The sequence below is a fragment of the Delphinapterus leucas genome, chromosome 13, assembly GCF_059928025.1.
Source record: "Delphinapterus leucas isolate spDelLeu-1000000601 "Yukka" chromosome 13, BTC_Dleu_Yukka2, whole genome shotgun sequence".
NCBI lineage: Eukaryota > Metazoa > Chordata > Mammalia > Artiodactyla > Monodontidae > Delphinapterus > Delphinapterus leucas.
Window position 1 is genome coordinate 15,758,427 of NC_143141.1, and position 16,298 is coordinate 15,774,724.

The following is a 16,298-nucleotide window of genomic DNA, read 5'->3' on the forward strand; positions in this document are numbered from 1 at the left end:
TCAATTAGTCCTGACCTGGGCCTCCGATGCTCTCCTGGCTAAGAAGGGTCTCAAAATAACAAGGAGTGCATCTTTCAGTTGATTTCCCCCTACTTTTGCATGCAAATACTTTAGCATCAAAAAAATTTTGATGCTAAAACAAATTCCCTTAAAGACGTAAGCTCTTTCATTGTCATTTTAAGATACAGGCAATTAAGAGGCATGGGGTATTACAGCATTTCATAGAGTAATCCATGAATATGGGATCAATCTCATCTTTGTGTGTTTTTGCTAATCAGAGCAAAGACTAGATCAAGCAGATCTGAGTGGGTGGATACTGATTAAGTTACCCAGGAACAATTCCTACTAATACCATGATACTTTAAGGAAGGTTTAGTAAAAGCCACTTACCCCATCTACACTGACCAGCTAGTGAACACATTCTTGGCAAAAGCAATCTGGAGCAGATATTTGATTTCACAGCACACATAGAAAATTACATTAATAAGGCCCACTGGGGTGGACAGGTGCTTTGAAGCAGAGGTTTCCCTGCTCCATCAATATCTCAGCACATTGAAAGTGGGCAGCTCAGATTGGCAGTGGTGGCTCTCACCCCGGCTATATACTGGAATTGCCAGGGGAGCTTTAAAATATAATGATGACTGATATAATTGGGGTGATTTTGACATAATTGGGTGTGGACTGAGCATCAGGATGTTTTTAAAGCTCCATAGGTGATTCTAACCTGCAGTCGACGTTGAGATATTCTAGAGCAGGGGTTCTGAAACTCAAGTGGGCTAAGAACCCACTTGTTAAAATATAGATTTCTGGGTCCCAGCCCAGTTTCTGATTCAATCTGGAATGAGTCCTTGGAATTTACATTTCTTTTTCTTTTTTAAATTGAAGTATAGTTGATTTACAAAGTTGTGTTAGTTTCAGGTATACAGCAATGATTCAGTTAACATATATATGTCTATGTCTCTATATATATATATAAAAAATATATATATATACATACACATATACTTTTTCAGATTCTTTTCCCTTATAGGTTGTTACAAAATATTTAGTATAGTTCCCTGTGCTATACAGTAGGTCCTTGTTGGTTATCTATTTTATATATAGTAGTGTGTATATGTTAATCCCAACCTCCTAATTTATCCCTCCCCCCTTCCCCCTTCGGTAACCATAAGTTTGCTTTCTACATCTGTGAGTCTATTTCTGTTTTTTAAATAAGTTCATTTTTAATAAGTGCCCAGGTGATGCTGATGCTGCTGGTCTGCGGACCACATTTTGAGAACCTCTGCTCTAGAGGGAGTAAACTATGTAAGCAAAGAGTCTGAACTGCTTCCTTAGTATTGATACATTCCTATTGGCTATGTGATGTAGTTATAGTTATATGATATGTGAAGTTAGCATATCAATTCTGCGAGGAGGCAGCTAAGTGAGCGAGGCAGATAAGTTTAGCTTACGATAACAGTTATTTATTGTGGCTCACTATGTGCTGGTTACCTGACGCCTGAAGTTTCTGTTGTATTGCCCTACAGCTCTGAGGTTGGTGGCATGAGCCCCATTTTGCAGATGTGAACACTGAGGTGCAGACATGTTAGTAATTGCTCTTGCAGACACAACTGGGGAGGGAGGAAGTCAGAATTTACTCAGGGCTGCCCAGTGCTGAAACTCTGGTTTTTAACCTCTTGCCATATTGCCTCCGCACGAATGAGAAAGTTACTGTAGGTATCTACAGTATTGCTGTAAAATATATTTTTACAGGTCAGACTAATTTAGGCAGTTCTCATCCGGTCACTGCTAATTGGGGAGCTTGTCTTGGGGCTGTGAGTCCCACCCTGCCCTCTCCCACTCCTGCAAATGGAAAGTGGGGGGGTAGGGCAGGGGAGATTGCCCGAGATACTGGATGACAGTGGGACAGAAGCTGCTGTGCTGTAACAACTGTCAGGGGGACAATACCTCCATGTCCGTGGGCAGTTCTTGTCCAAACTGCACTGTCTTGGCAGCGTCTATAACTGTGGCTTGATCCCGATAGATAGGAATCATGTTGTACTTGAAACTCAGCTCATCTATAGGCAAATTATATTTCCGAGCATGATTTTGAAGAGTTCCTGTAAATATGAAAGCCAGAAACCTGGGTTACTATTGCCCAAACATGGTCCTCACTCGCCTCAACCAGGATGCTCTGGCGTTAGAGAGCTTCCTCTCCATCCAGAGGACCCAACCATTAACATCTTACTCTGAATTAGTTGGGAGGGGTGGAGCAAAAGCATGTGCGAATTTTGGTCCTGGTTGGGAAGAGAGGGGAGGCCAAGTCTAAAGTGCACCGCTCTGCCAATGAGAGAGACAAGCCCGTGAAGCAGTTTCAGAGCCCAATCTCCCCAACTTTAGCATCTTGCGTAGCTTGTCTTGTATGGGCTGTCTGTAGGCTGTTTAGAAGGCACTCAGGATGAGACAGATGAAGGGCTGGGCTCATTAGCATCTAGGAGCCCAGAGACCTTGGTCCCCTCTGGGGTCCTGGGCAGAATCCCTGAGGGCCACTGGAGGGATAGTAAGAGTATTTTTTAGAGGGAAGGACGCTGCTCAGAGGTGGGGCCAGAGAAGGTGGAGAGCAGGTAATGCCCTTGAGCATGGGTTACGTGGGGACTTGGGGTAGCTGTGTGCATTCACAGGGCAGCAGCATTTGCACTGGTAACCTGAGAGGAGTGGGCATTAGGTTGCTGGGGGAACATCTGCTATTTCTGCCATCCTTTCCCACCCCAGCAAGCGAGGAAGAGCAGGGCCTTGTTCGGCTGCCTTATAATCAACAACTCCTTGGTTAGGCCATCAGCAGCCATGCCATTTTCAAAGTTCCTAGAAACCCGGCACAACTCATCACACATAATGATCGTTCCTATGGGATTTTTCTAGGGAAAGCACTGGTACCTGTTAGAAATCCTTGAGGAAAGAAGAAACCGGGGATCCAGAAGGACTTAGGCTGTCCTCTTTTGAGCCACAGCTGAAGGAGAAACGTTACACCATAATGTACTTTTTTTTTTTTCTGAGATAGAATTTGTCTTTTAAATCAAAGTTGTATTTTGGAGGGTGTCCAGGAGGCAGAATCTAAACTGGTCCTGAGTTATCACCAGCCCCATTCTTACTGCCTGCCCTGTCCCCCTTCCTCACCCACCAGGCTGACCATAAACCCAGAACCTGGTTATTACAGAAGTTCTAGAAGGGGGAAAGGGTGGCAAGGTCACACCTGACCGTTTGGACCCATGTCAGATTGGTTCTGTACCTCATGGTGAGGTCTCGTGAACTAGATCTGAAACTCCAAGGATGGCCTGGAATTAAAATGGACTGTGGGGATAAGGGTCTAGGGAAAACTATACTATAATCAGCATAAGACTTTCAAACTGATACTATTCTGGAAGTTTCTGTTTCTTTGGGTTCAGATGATCCCTCGATGGTTGTCAATATTTCAGTTAGCGAGGGCTTCCTAAGAACTTGCGGGCAAACCATGTCATCAAATTCATCAGACCCCAAAGAAGTGAATTTTCTTACATCCACAAATGCAGTCCTCAGAATAAGGTCTTTGACCCACGATCCTAGTGGCTTCAGGGATGGGTAGGCTGTGTGGGACCACAGAGAGGGAACCTGGTTGTTGAGGAAACTGTTATACACTTTTTCCATTTCTTCAGACATCACCACCAATCCAGCAATGGCTTTGTTGAGCGTATCTAGAGAGGTCTGAAAGAATAAAAAGGGGTTGGTGCCCTTCACAGATGTAATTATCAGGTGGGAATGAAACTTGTTCATGGTAGCAGGTGTTGCCTTACGCTTAAGGACCTGCTTGCTGGGTTCCATCCTCTCTGTAAACTATGTGCTGGACCAGACGCTCCAATCTTTCATGCATTTTTTTTACATGTGACCAGAGGGGTGTAAGACCTTGTAGTGGAGGTGATTCAGGCATAATAGCAGGATCCAGTGAAGTGAAGAAGGGAAGGTGGAGAGATGGCCCCCAAGTATGTTGAGAAAAGCCATCATCCAGCTCTCATCCAGGCCAAAGGAAGAATGGGCCTAATGATTAGTGATTTGGGAACCATTGACAGGGGGATGAGGACGTGGGAAGTACCTCTAACTCTGCCAAGGGGGAGCCTGCGGCCCCAGGAGTTATAGCAGAAAGGGGAGATTCTTAGATGAGACCAATCTTTCAGCTGATTCCAGAGAGCCTCCTTATACTGGAAACACTTTTTTTTTTTGCAGTACGCGGGTCTCTCACTGTTGTGGCCTCTCCCATTGCGGAGCACAGGCTCCAGACGTGCAGGCTCAGCGGCCATGGCTCACAGGCCCAGCCGCTCCGTGGCATATGGGATCTTCCCGGACCAGGGCACGAACCCGTGTCCCCTGCATCGGCAGGCAGACTCTCAACCACTGCGCCACCAGGGAAGCCCCTGGAAACACTTTCTAAAGGTACGTCCCTTATCCTCCCCTCATCTCAAAAAAAGACAGAGGCCGGCAGTAGTCCTGGGAGATGCTGGACCCACAGCAGCCATGGGAAGTACAGGGTTATATCCGCCACCTGGCTAAAGGTAAAGGCAGGCCATATAGATTTGTATGGCTCTCATGGGTTCCAGTTTTGTGACAGCTACTGCCATACATGGGGAAGATATTACAGGAAGATGTTAGAGACCAAACTTATGTTGATTAAAAAACTAAGTCCTAGGACCACATGCAGGTAGTTCTAGAGATGGGCGACATGTGACAGAACAGGTCTAGTCATCCTTCCATTCCTTCATGGAGTTACTCCCCTCCTCCCAACTTTTTCACAAGAGGCAGTGATAGAAGAGAGGAGTGTTAAGTAGGATCTGAGGAACCATTTGCAGCAGAGCTCAGGAAAAAGGGCCTCAGCCAGAGCCCAAACAACCCTCCATCTTAGACACCAAAAATGGAAAGAGGTAGCAGAAGACTTATCTAAGATTCATGGAGAACACTTAAGTCAGCGAGCTGCAAGGGCCAGGCTGCTAGTGCCTTCCAAAACAGCGTAGACAGAGGTCACATCGCGGCCAGTTCTCTCAGAGGAGGCAGCTAACATGTAGTCATATCCAGCGGCAAGAGCGCACGTCAGAATGTTCTCCCTTATGGCTAGCGGCCTTGTCTCTCCCAGGACTTGCCCTGTCTCACAGTTCTGTAACCGTCTGGAGAAGAGTGAGCTCACCAAGATGGCAGCCCGAGGCCCCTGAGGCTCCCGCCCTCCCCTGGCCTTTCTTATCACTACCACTGTGAGGCCTTGCTGTTTGCTGGGTGAGGTGAAAGGGAGGCTGGGACAGAGCCAGGGCAAGGCAGGACAGGGCAGGTGCCAGGATGACGGAGATCTCTGGTGCAGGCCCAGCATACAGTGGTGGCCACCACCCCTCCCTCCAATGGGAGTGCTTGGCTATGACTCCTGATTGCCTTGCAGGCTGCTTCTCCCAGGGCTCCTCTCTCTTCTACTTGTTTTTAGGTGAGTACTGCCATTAGTGGTGGACACTATTGTTTGACCAGAAGAAGTGACCGCTTTGTTCCTGAAAGCCACATTCGTTCACTTGCATGTTCAAATATTCATGGAAGATTTAGGACGTGTCAGGCACTGGGGAAACAGAGATGACTCATATACTAGTCTCCTTCTCTTCAAGTTCATTGTCTACTGGGGGAGCCATACTCATGGAGGAGTTATTACAAAACAAGGTGGTACATTGTACACAATTACAGTGATGGACACAGACACCTCAAGTGATGGAGCCCTGAGGAGGGGTCCCTGTCATCTGGTGGTGGAGGGAAGGGCTGGTGTTCCAGGAAGACTTTATGAGGAAGTGACATTTGGACTTGTCCATCTTTAAGTGGGTGAAAGGCCATACATGATGTGGAAGATGTCAGAGATGAGCAGCAACCATCTCCTCTTCCTCCTCTGAACAACAGTATCCTCCTAGTTTTATCTGGGCACAGAGCAATCCAATACACATATTGGGACTACATTTCCCAGCCACCCTTGCAGCTGGGGTGTTGCCATGTGACCAAGCTTTGGCTAAAGGGATATAAGAAAAAATGATGTATGCAACTTCTGGGTTACATTTTTACGAGGAAGCTGCTCTCCCTCAGCTCTCTTTCCCCTGTCCCAGTGGCTGGCAAAAGGGGACAGTTGGAATGGCCACCTTAGTCTCAGAGATGGAAGCTACCTGTTGAGACTGGAAGAGCCAGCCCTCCAGCTGAGATCGTTGGATGAGCTCACAAAGCAAGATTAACTACCTGTCCTAGACAGAGCTTTGTCTGGGCTCTTAACTGAGAGAGCGGTGAATTTCTATCCTGTTTTGGCCACTGTATTTGGGGATCTTTATCACAGCAGCTTCATCTATACCCTGGTTCATTCAATGTAGAAGGTAATAAGCTCTGACCTGACTACCTGGCCTGCTGACACTGGTTTACCTAACCAGATGCCATAGGCCCAAGGTGATGACATAACGTATTCAGCTGACCCAGTGGCCCCCTAACTCACAAGCCTGGGTATTGCCAGATGACCAGAAACATTTGGAGACTTTCCTTTCCTAATAGGGAAGAGACGGTCTTTAAAAGATCTACCCTAGCTGCCCTTCCCAATCTTATCACTCAGCCTTGATTCTGTGCTAGGTATTTGGTTCCCTGCTTGGCAGTAGATCTTTTCCTGTTACTGTTCAATATTTGGTCTCTAATAGTTTCCCTTATTAAAGTTATGCACAGAGACAACAGGAAGTCCTGTAGCCAGCATTACAAAGTCAATGCCATTCAGAAAGTATTCCTGAGCATAAGGCAAAGGTCTAAATAGTTCTTCTTAAATTTTAGTTGCACTGACATCATCTGGGGGAGTTTATTTAAAATTCATATCCCCAGGAATTCCTCAAGGAACCCTAACTCCATAGGTCTGAAGTGGAATCAGGGAATCTACATTTGAACCTGCAGCACAGTGGATCCTAATTTAGGTGTTTTGTGGCCTCCAATTTAAGAAACTCTGGTTGTCATAGTCTTCATAAAGACTATGATATTAAAAGCAAACTAGCCATCAGGAACAAGCACGGAATCTCTCTTAACTGAGTGCTTAGGTCCCTGGTCAAATTCCTAATGAGTCAATGGTAATTCTAAGGGTGCAAGTTAGGATAATGAAGGGTTTGTAATGCCACATAGTCACTAGGCCATTATTAGAGATAGGGAACACAGACCAGAGGAGGGTGAATTCGGGTTTAGACAAGTTGGGCTTGAAGGGTCGTTAGCATATCCGGATGGAAATGTTGAAGTGATGGGAATGGAAACTTCACATCGTTATACACTCTGCACAAAGCTTTGATACCCAATAGCAAGGATGGCAGTGAGCGTGCATACGTGTATTAGCCTCAGCAGATTGTTAAACCGGTCCACTTCCTGTCCAAGAACAGTGGTCAAGGAGTTAAGGCGTCCGTGAGGATCCTTGACAAAAAGGCTCTCGGAAGCGCTCTGCATCTCCAGAGTTTCTGAAACACACACGGCTGATTCATCAGATCAATTATTGTTGATTTCTCTCCTTATCTCATTGCTATTGGAATGCACTTATCTTAACCTTTCTTAAAGCCAACTTCTCTTGTCCCTGGGGCCTAGGCTGAACGGGAGTCAGGCCGCTCGGACTTCAGTGGCAAGTGCTACCTGGTAGACAAGGGACATCCCTGAGACCAGAGGTACCAGGGGTCCTGAGTCGTCTCCTCTGCCTTGTGTGTATGCGGCATATGTAAGCCTCGCTCTTCCCTACACACCCGTGTTGCATCTAGGAGAGGAGGGGTTGGGGGCAGGACACCCCCGGAGAGAGGAGAGAGACAGCATTTATCCCAGGTTACTGAGTGTTGTTCAAAGGGACTGACTGAATTGTGAAATGGGTCCATGTTTCAAGCTGGATTGAAAATTGTGCTCTTCTTTTTCCCTACAATCCACCCAGTGGAGGCTCATATAAGCTCTAAAAAATGAAGGGACTGCATTTTCCTTACATAGATGAGTAAAGTGTGAGAAAACAAGTGGCTCTGAGATATGTACATCAATTTCCTCTTAACCACTAACATTTTGGCTGCTGTAGAAAAATCACACAGCAGTGTGGGTAAGTGCAAGCTCTTGGGCCCACAGGGCTGCGGTTACATGCCTACACTCTTCTCCTTTTGTCAGTCCCCTCGGGCTATTCGGAACCTCAGCTCTCTTGTTGAGCCAATTGCACCCCTGCCCCTCAGTCTCAGCAGATGGCATGGCTTATCATTTCACAGTAAAAGTACAAACTATGAAGCGTGGAGAGAAAAACCTCCTAGGTGTCAATGGAACTCTATGAAACAAGTATACTAACTTTCCATCCATCATCCATCCATCCATCCATCCAGCCAGCCAGCCATCCATCCACCTTCATCCCTTTTTCCACCCAGTCCTCCATCTTATGTTTATTAAAAATGCTTCCTAAAATAACTCAGTTGCTTCAATATCAACATAACTCTCCACTCAAGAAGAGAGTCTTCTGAGGGGCTGCTTTAGGAGGAACATAACTGACTTCTGAGGTCACACACGTCCTTTCTTTTCCAGGGGCCTTAATAGTATTGGCAAGACTTAGTCTGTGTTACTGTGATGTAATAAGAAATATGTATTTTGGTCTTTGTCCCCAGCTTCTGGCCAGAGCTCCTAAAACTCTTATAATTTCCTCATTGATAAGAGTGATGGGAGCATCATTTCTATAATTATTGGTTTCTGACCCCAACTCCTGAAATAGCTCCTGAGTGATAAAGGTGAAAGGAACATCTTTTGTTATTGATAACAAGCCCCTTTCAACCACACCTGAGTTTATGTTAATGGGATGACTCTTGGACCACCCCTAAAGATGAGGGGCTGGTTGTCAGGGGAAATAACCATGTGATTAGAGAGTTGGAACTTCTAGCTCTACTCTCTGACCTCCTGGGAGAGGGGAGGGGCTGGAGGTTAAGTTAATCACTAAAGGCCAATGATTTAATCAATCATGTCTACGTAATGAAACTTCCATAAAGACCTAACTGAAGGGGTTTGGAGAGCTTCTGGGTTGGTGAATGCATCATGTGCCAGGAGGGACTAAACCTCCTGCCCTTGGGACTCTTCTGGACCTTGCCTTATGTACTTCTTTATCTTGCTGTTTACCTTTATCCTTTAGTATATCATATTAAGTAATCTGGTAAATGTAAATAACCACTTCCCTGAGTTCTGTGAGTTGTTCTAGAAAATTACTGAACCCCAGAAGGGGGTTGTGGGAATCCTCGATTTATGGCTGGTTGGTCAGAAGTACAGGTCACACCCTGGGGACTTGTTGGCATCAGAAGTGGGGACAGTCTTGTGGGACTGAGCCCTTAAACCGTGGGGTCTGTGCCCACTCTAAAGTCATAACTGAATTGTAGGACACCCAGCTGGTGTCCAGAGAGTAACTGCTTAATGTAGGGGGGAACCCGTACACTTGATGCCAGAGTATTGTGAATAGAGACAGAAACACAGTTTACTTTTACAGTCACTAGTTTTTTTTTTATGCCTCATCTTTTTTTTCCCCTTTAATGACATTTCCAACCATGAACAATACATGAAGACATCTAAATCTACAGTCACTCTAAGAAAAGTGTGAAAGTGGATTTCTGTGATGATTCAGGAAGATTCCCTAACTCACCAGAAAACAAAGTGAAATAATCTAGCCACCTCTCTTGTTGGAGAAAAAAAAAAAAAAAAGAAATGGATTCCAGAGCAGGGCTGTCCAATAGAATATTTTATGATGATGGAAATGTTCTCCATTTCCATCAGTTCAGTATGGCAGCACTTAAAATGTGGCTAGTGCAACTGAGGAAATGAATTTTAAATTTAATTTAAAGTTTAAATAACCACATGTGGCTAACGGCTACTGTCTCGGACAGTACAAGTCTAGAGATGTTAGAAAACTCAGGAAGAAGTCTGGTTAAAGTTACATTGAGCTAGAAACCAACTTGTTCCTCATGCTTCTGGCAGTTAAGATGTCAAGGTGCTATAGGCTTCTCGTCTATAAGTGGAGAGCTCTACATCAGAAGAGCTCTCTATGTAAAGAAAAAATCTGCATAATAAGCAGATTTGGACGCCTGCCTATCACTCAGCTTTTGGAGTTTATTCCTAAAAGTCCCATTGTACGTGTATGCTAGGAATTACTTACTACCTGGAACTCTGGTCCGGACAGAAGCAACGAGTTCTTGGACAATCTCATCATTGCTCTTTCCCTCTCCACCAGAAGATGACCTTGGCTGAACCTCAAGTATGGTGTTGATTAAAGTGTTGGTCTCTTTGTACTGTAATGGTGAGAAGAGACAGAACAGTGAAGAACCAAATTCTCAAAAAAATAATTTTTCACACATAGTTTATTAGAGAAATAATGGCAGTGGCCAAAACCAAGGAAATTTTATTTTATTTATTTATTTATTTTTTGCGGTACATGGGCCTCTCACTGTCGTGGCCTCTCCCGTTGCGGATCACAGGCTCTGGATGCACAGGCTCAGCGGCCATGGCTCACGGGCGCAGCAGCTCCGCGGCATATGGGATCTTCCCGGACTGGGGCACGAACCCATGTCCCCTGCATTGGCAGGCGGACTCTCAACCACTGCGCCACCAGGGAAGCCCAGAAATTTTATTTTTTATATTGAAGATATAGTTGGTAAAATGTGCTCATTGGAAATGGTAGTGTTTAGTTCTCAGTGTTATAGTTAAACATTTTTGGTTGAATAACAATGTGAATTTACTGAATGTCATTGAACTGTATACTTAAAATGGTTAAAATGATAAATTTCATGTTACATGTGTTTTACCACAGTAAAAAATGGTTAAACAATTTTTGGCTAATTATTTAAAAGGCAGTTATGAAAGTGAGGAAGAAATAATGAGAATTCAGTTTTAGAACATACTTTTATTTAAATAACATTTTCTCAAGGGAACCCTCCTACACTGTTGGTGGGAGTGTAAGTTGGTGCAGCCACTATGGAAAACAGTGTGGAGGTTCCTCAGAAAACTGAAAAGAGAATTACCATATGATCTAGCAAACCCACTCCTGGGCATATATCCAGACAAAACTATAATTCAGAAAGATACACGCACCCCTATGTTCATAGCAGCATTATTCACAAGAGCCAAGACATGAAAACAACCTAAATGTCCATTGACAAATGAATGGATAAAGAAGATGTGGTACATGTATACAATGGAATACTACTCAGCCATAAAAAAGAATGAAATAATGCCATTTGCAGCAACATGGATGCAACTAGAGATTATCATACTAAGTGAAGTAGGTCAGAAGGAGAAAGACAAATACCACATGATATCACTTATATGTGGAATCTAAAATATGGCACAAATGAAACTATCTACAAAACACAGAGACTCACAAACATAGAGAGCAGAGGGGGTGGGGGGTGGGGGGTGGGGGAGGGAAGGACTGGGAGTTTGGGATTAGCAGATGTAAACTATTATATATAGGATGGATAAACATTGGATAAACAATGGATGGATAAACAAGGTCCTACTGTATAGCTCAGGGAACTAGATTCAATATCCTGTGATAAACCATAATGGAAAAGAATATAAAAAAAAGAATGTCTCTATGTGTATAACTGAGTCACTTTGCTGTACAGCAGAGATGTGCACAACATTGTAGATTAGCTATACTTCAATAAAAAAATAACATTTTCTCAATTAGAAAAGTATTATGGGGAATTCCCTGGTGGTCCAGTGTTAGGACTCCATGCTTTCACTGCCGAGGGTGTGGGTTCAATCCCTGGTTGGGGAACTAAGATCCTGCATGCCATGGGGTGCAGCCAAAAAAAAAAAAAATAGAGTGGTAGAATTTAGAAAAGTATTATAGCTTATTGAAAATTTAGAAAACACAGAAAAGTATAAAGAAAAATTATTCATGATCTTGCTTTTCAGAGATATTTATAACTTTAGTTTACCTCCCCCCACCCCCTGGACATTTTCTGTATATATGTGCATATAGTTTTAAATATTGAGCCCATACAATTTATGTAGTATTTATTCTTTTTCAATTTCATGAACATTTTCTCACATCACTGAAAAATCTTCATGAGTCCTGTTTTCAGTGACTGATCCTTGCTGGTTTGAATGCACTATAATTAATATAGTTGTTTATTTACTTTTTGGATAGTTCTATTTTCCAGATTTTCTTTTAGAACTGTGAATAGAATATCTATATATGAATTTCATCCACTATCATTTACATTCTTTACATGATATATTACCAAAGGCATATTTTTAAACTGTGTATTACTACATTGATTTCTAACAACACTGTATCAACTTACATTCCCAACAATAGTGTGTCAGAGGACCTGTCTTTCTGTCTTTGTAAGAATTGCTATCATTGCTTAAAAAATCCTTTCCAATTTGATGGGCAAAATAGTTTTTCATTGGTTTGCACTTCTTTGAGGATTAGTAGAGTTAAACATTTAAAATATAAGTTCATTGGCTATCTGTATTGTCTTTATAAATTATTTATATATTTTGTACATTTTGAGTTTTAGTGTTTATTACTATTGATTTATAGGAGATAATTCTATAATAAAGATAGTTAACTATTTTCTATTTTTTTTCTTGTTGTAAAATACACATAATATAAAATTTGCTATCTGCACTATTTTTAACTGTACAGTTCAGTGGTATTAAATACACTAATAATGTTGTCACCACCATTCATCTCCATAACTCTTTTCATCTTGGAAAACTGAAACTCTGTACCCATTAAACAATAACTCCTCATTTCCTTTCTCGCCAGCCTCTAGCAACCACCATCCTACTTTCTGTCTCCAAAATTTTGTCTACTCTAAATACCTCATATAAATGTAATTATGCAGTAGTTTTCTTTATTTGACTGGCCTCTTTCACTCAGTGTCATGTCCTTAAGGTTCATCCATGCTGTGCAGAATTTCCTTCCTTTTGAAGGCTAATAATATTCCATTGTATGTATACACCATTTTTTTCCTATCCATTCATCCACTGATGGACACTTGGGTTGCTTCCATGTTTTAGCTATTGTGAATAATGCTGCTATGAACATGGGTGCACAAATATCTTTTTTTGTCCCTGATTTCAATTCTTTTGTGTATATACCCAGAAGTGGAATTGCTGGATTATATGGTAAATCTAGTTGTTTTTTTAAGGAACTGCCATACTGTTTTTCACAGAGGCTGTACCATTTTACATTTCTCTTTGGAGGAATGTCTATTCAAGTCCTTTGACCATTTTTGAATTGGGTTGTTTGTTTTTTTGTTGTTGGGTTTTAGGAGTTCCCTATATACTCTGGATATTAATCCCTTATCAGATATATAATTTATGAATATTTTCTCCCATTCTGTGGGCTGCCTTTCTCTCTGTTGAATTAAAATGAAAAAATTAAAATAAACTTTCATGAAGTCCAATTTGTCTGTTTTTTTATTTGTTATTTCTGCCTTTGGTGTCATATCCAAGAAATCATTGCTAAATCCAATGTCATGAAGCTTTTTGTCCTATGTTTTCTTCTAAGAATTTTATATTTTTAGTTCTTTTTTTAAAAACGTCTTTATTGGAGTATAATTGCTTTACAATGTTGTGTTATTTTCTGTTGTATAACAAAGTGAATCAGCTATACATATACATATATCCTCGTATCTCCTCACTCTTGCATCTCCCTCCCATCCTCTCTATCCCACCCCTCTAGGTGGACATGAACACTGAGCTGATCTCCCTGTACTATGTGGCTGCTTCCCACTAGCTATCTGTTTTACATTTGGTAGTGTATATATGTCTATGCCACTCTCTCACTTCGTCCCAGCTTACCCTTCCCCCTCCCCATGTCCTCAAGTCCATTCTCTACATCTGCATCTTTATTCCTGTCCTGCCCCTAGGTTCATTAGAACCTTTTGTTTTTAGATTCCATATATATGTGTTAACATACAGTATTTGTTTTTCTCTTTCTGACTTACTTTACTCTGTATGACAGTCTCTAAGTCCATCCACTTCACTACAAATAACTCAATTTCATTTCTTTTTATGGCTGAGTAATACATGTGCCACATCTTCTTTATCCATTCATCTGTCGATGGACACTTAGGTTGCTTCCATGTTCTGGCTGTTGTAAATAGAGCTGCAATGTACATTGGTGTACATGACTTTTTTTGAATTATGGTTTTCTCAGGGTATATGCCCAGTAATGGGATGCTGGGTCGTATGGTAGTTCTATTTTTGGTTTGTTAAGGAACCTCCATACTGTTCACCATAGTGGCTGTATCAATTTACATTCCCACCAATAGTGCAAGAGGGTTTCCTTTTCTCCACACCCTCTCCAGCATTTACTGTTTGTAGTTTTTTTTTTTTTTTTTGCGGTACAAGGGCCTCTCACTGTTGTGGCCTCTCCCGCTGCCTAGCACAGGCTCCGGACGCGCAGGCTCAGCGGCCATGGCTCACGGGCCCAGCCGCTCCACAGCATGTGGGGTCTTCCCAGACCGGGACACGAACCCGTGTCCCCTGCATCGGCAGGTGGACTCTCAACCACTGCTCCACCAGGGAAGCCCTGTTTGTAGATTTTTTGATGATGGCCATTCTGACTGGTGTGAGGTGATACCTCATTGTAGTTTTGATTTGCATTTATCTAGTGATTAGTGATGTTGAGCATCCTTTCATGTGTTTGTTGGCAATCTGTGTGTCTTCTTTGGAGAAATGTCTATTTAGGTCTTCTGCCCATTTTTGGATGGGGTTGTTTGTTTTTTTGATATTGAGCTGCATGAGCTGCTTGTATATTTTGGAGATTAATCCTTTGTCAGTTGCTTCATTTGCACATATTTTATCCCGTGCTGAGGGTTGTCTTTTCGTCTTGTTTATGGTTTCCTTTGCTGTGCAAAAGCTTTTAAGTTTCATTAGATCCCATTTGTTTACTTTTGTTTTTATTTCCATTTCTCTAGGAGGTGGGTCAAAAAGGATCTTGCTGTGATGTATGTCATAGAGTGTTCTGCCTATGTTTTCCTCTAAGAGTTTTATAGTGCCTGGCCTTACATTTAGGTCTTTAAGCCATTTTGAGTTTATTTTTGTGTATGGTGTTAGGTAAGGGTCCAACTTCATTCTTTTGCATGTGGATGTCCAGTTTTCCAAGTACTGTTTGTGGAAAAGACTGCCCTTTCCCCATTGAATGGTCTTGACACCCTTGTCAAAAATCATTTGACCGTATATGTGAGGGTTTATTTCTGGGCTTTCTATTTTACTTCATCGGTCTATATGTCTGTCTTTATGCAGTACAAGTGTTTTGATTACGTTAGTTTTATTGATTTCAAATTTTATCCCATCGTAGTTGGAGAAAATAATTTGTATGATGTTTATCTTTTTAAAACTATTGATACTTAATTTGTGGTCTAACATATGGTTTATTCTGGAAAGTGTCCCATGTGTGGGCAGTTAACTTTTTCTGTTTTTTTTTTGTTGTTGTTTCAAAGATGTTTTGCTTTGTCATTTAATTTTCTTATACCTTTTGGATATACTCACATGTTCTGGCTCTTTCTAATGTGATTTATTTTTCAATTGCTTTTTATGCTTAGAAATTCCTTTTCCAAGGTCAATTAAATATTCTCAATTGTTCTAGTTTTTTTTTTTAATTCAGAAACATGGTATCTTCTTATGTATATTTGTTGGAACCTCTTAGAGGTTTTCTTTATACCAGTCACAACACTCATTTCCACTTACCTGAGAAAAGAGTTCAGAACCTGGGATTACAGATCTTGGTTGTAAAAGTTATATTTTACATAATAGATCTTCTTTCAAACATGACTTTTGACATATTCATTAGGTCCTAAACACACATGCGACATTATCTACTTAATGTTATGGTTAAATAGTTTGGTTTCCTTGCTCAGTGCCAGTTGTTTAATATTATGACTTTTCCATTTTAGTTCTTGACTTCTTGGTTAGACAAAAGTCTTGAAACATTTAGCGCAGCCAGGCTCAATTCTCTTTACTAGTCTCTGGTACGCATCTATGTAAGTATAGTTTGCTGGTCTGAAGAAGGAATCCTTTGTATCTTTTGCATTAAGTCTCTGTTGATGGCAAGAGGCAAAACTGTCTAACTTAAACCAGCAAAGAGAAGGGGTATCTTGGCACATATAGCTGGGAAGAAGAGGACACAAGTCATGTGGGTTTCAGGCATGGATGGATCTAGCACTCTCTCTCTCGTGTATATTTGGTTGTTTCTCTCATTCTTTCCTATGGCAGATGACCTTCTTCCATTTGGTAGGAAGAAGGGGTAGGGGGTCAGGGAT

General features: G+C 42.0%; 1 protein-coding gene and 1 long non-coding RNA gene across 3 annotated transcripts in view; one reads left to right on the top strand and one right to left on the bottom strand.

The window, feature by feature from the left end:
* Positions 1–16,298, bottom strand: part of DNAH6 (dynein axonemal heavy chain 6) — a 294,154-nt gene that overhangs the window by 5,358 nt on the left and 272,498 nt on the right. Inside the window, exons 70-74 of the mRNA XM_022556141.3 lie at positions 10,172–10,301; positions 7,357–7,484; positions 3,532–3,717; positions 2,914–2,986; positions 1,948–2,099 (exon numbers count right to left, since the gene is read on the bottom strand). Of these exons, the coding sequence (XP_022411849.2) occupies positions 1,948–2,099; positions 2,914–2,986; positions 3,532–3,717; positions 7,357–7,484; positions 10,172–10,301 (669 nt within the window). The remainder of the gene's footprint in view (positions 1–1,947; positions 2,100–2,913; positions 2,987–3,531; positions 3,718–7,356; positions 7,485–10,171; positions 10,302–16,298) is intronic.
* Positions 4,234–16,298, top strand: part of LOC149747698 (uncharacterized) — a 69,504-nt gene continuing 57,439 nt past the window's right edge. For both annotated transcript variants that reach the window (XR_016395371.1, XR_016395372.1), the window contains exon 1: positions 4,234–4,440. This is a non-coding gene — a long non-coding RNA (uncharacterized LOC149747698). The remainder of the gene's footprint in view (positions 4,441–16,298) is intronic.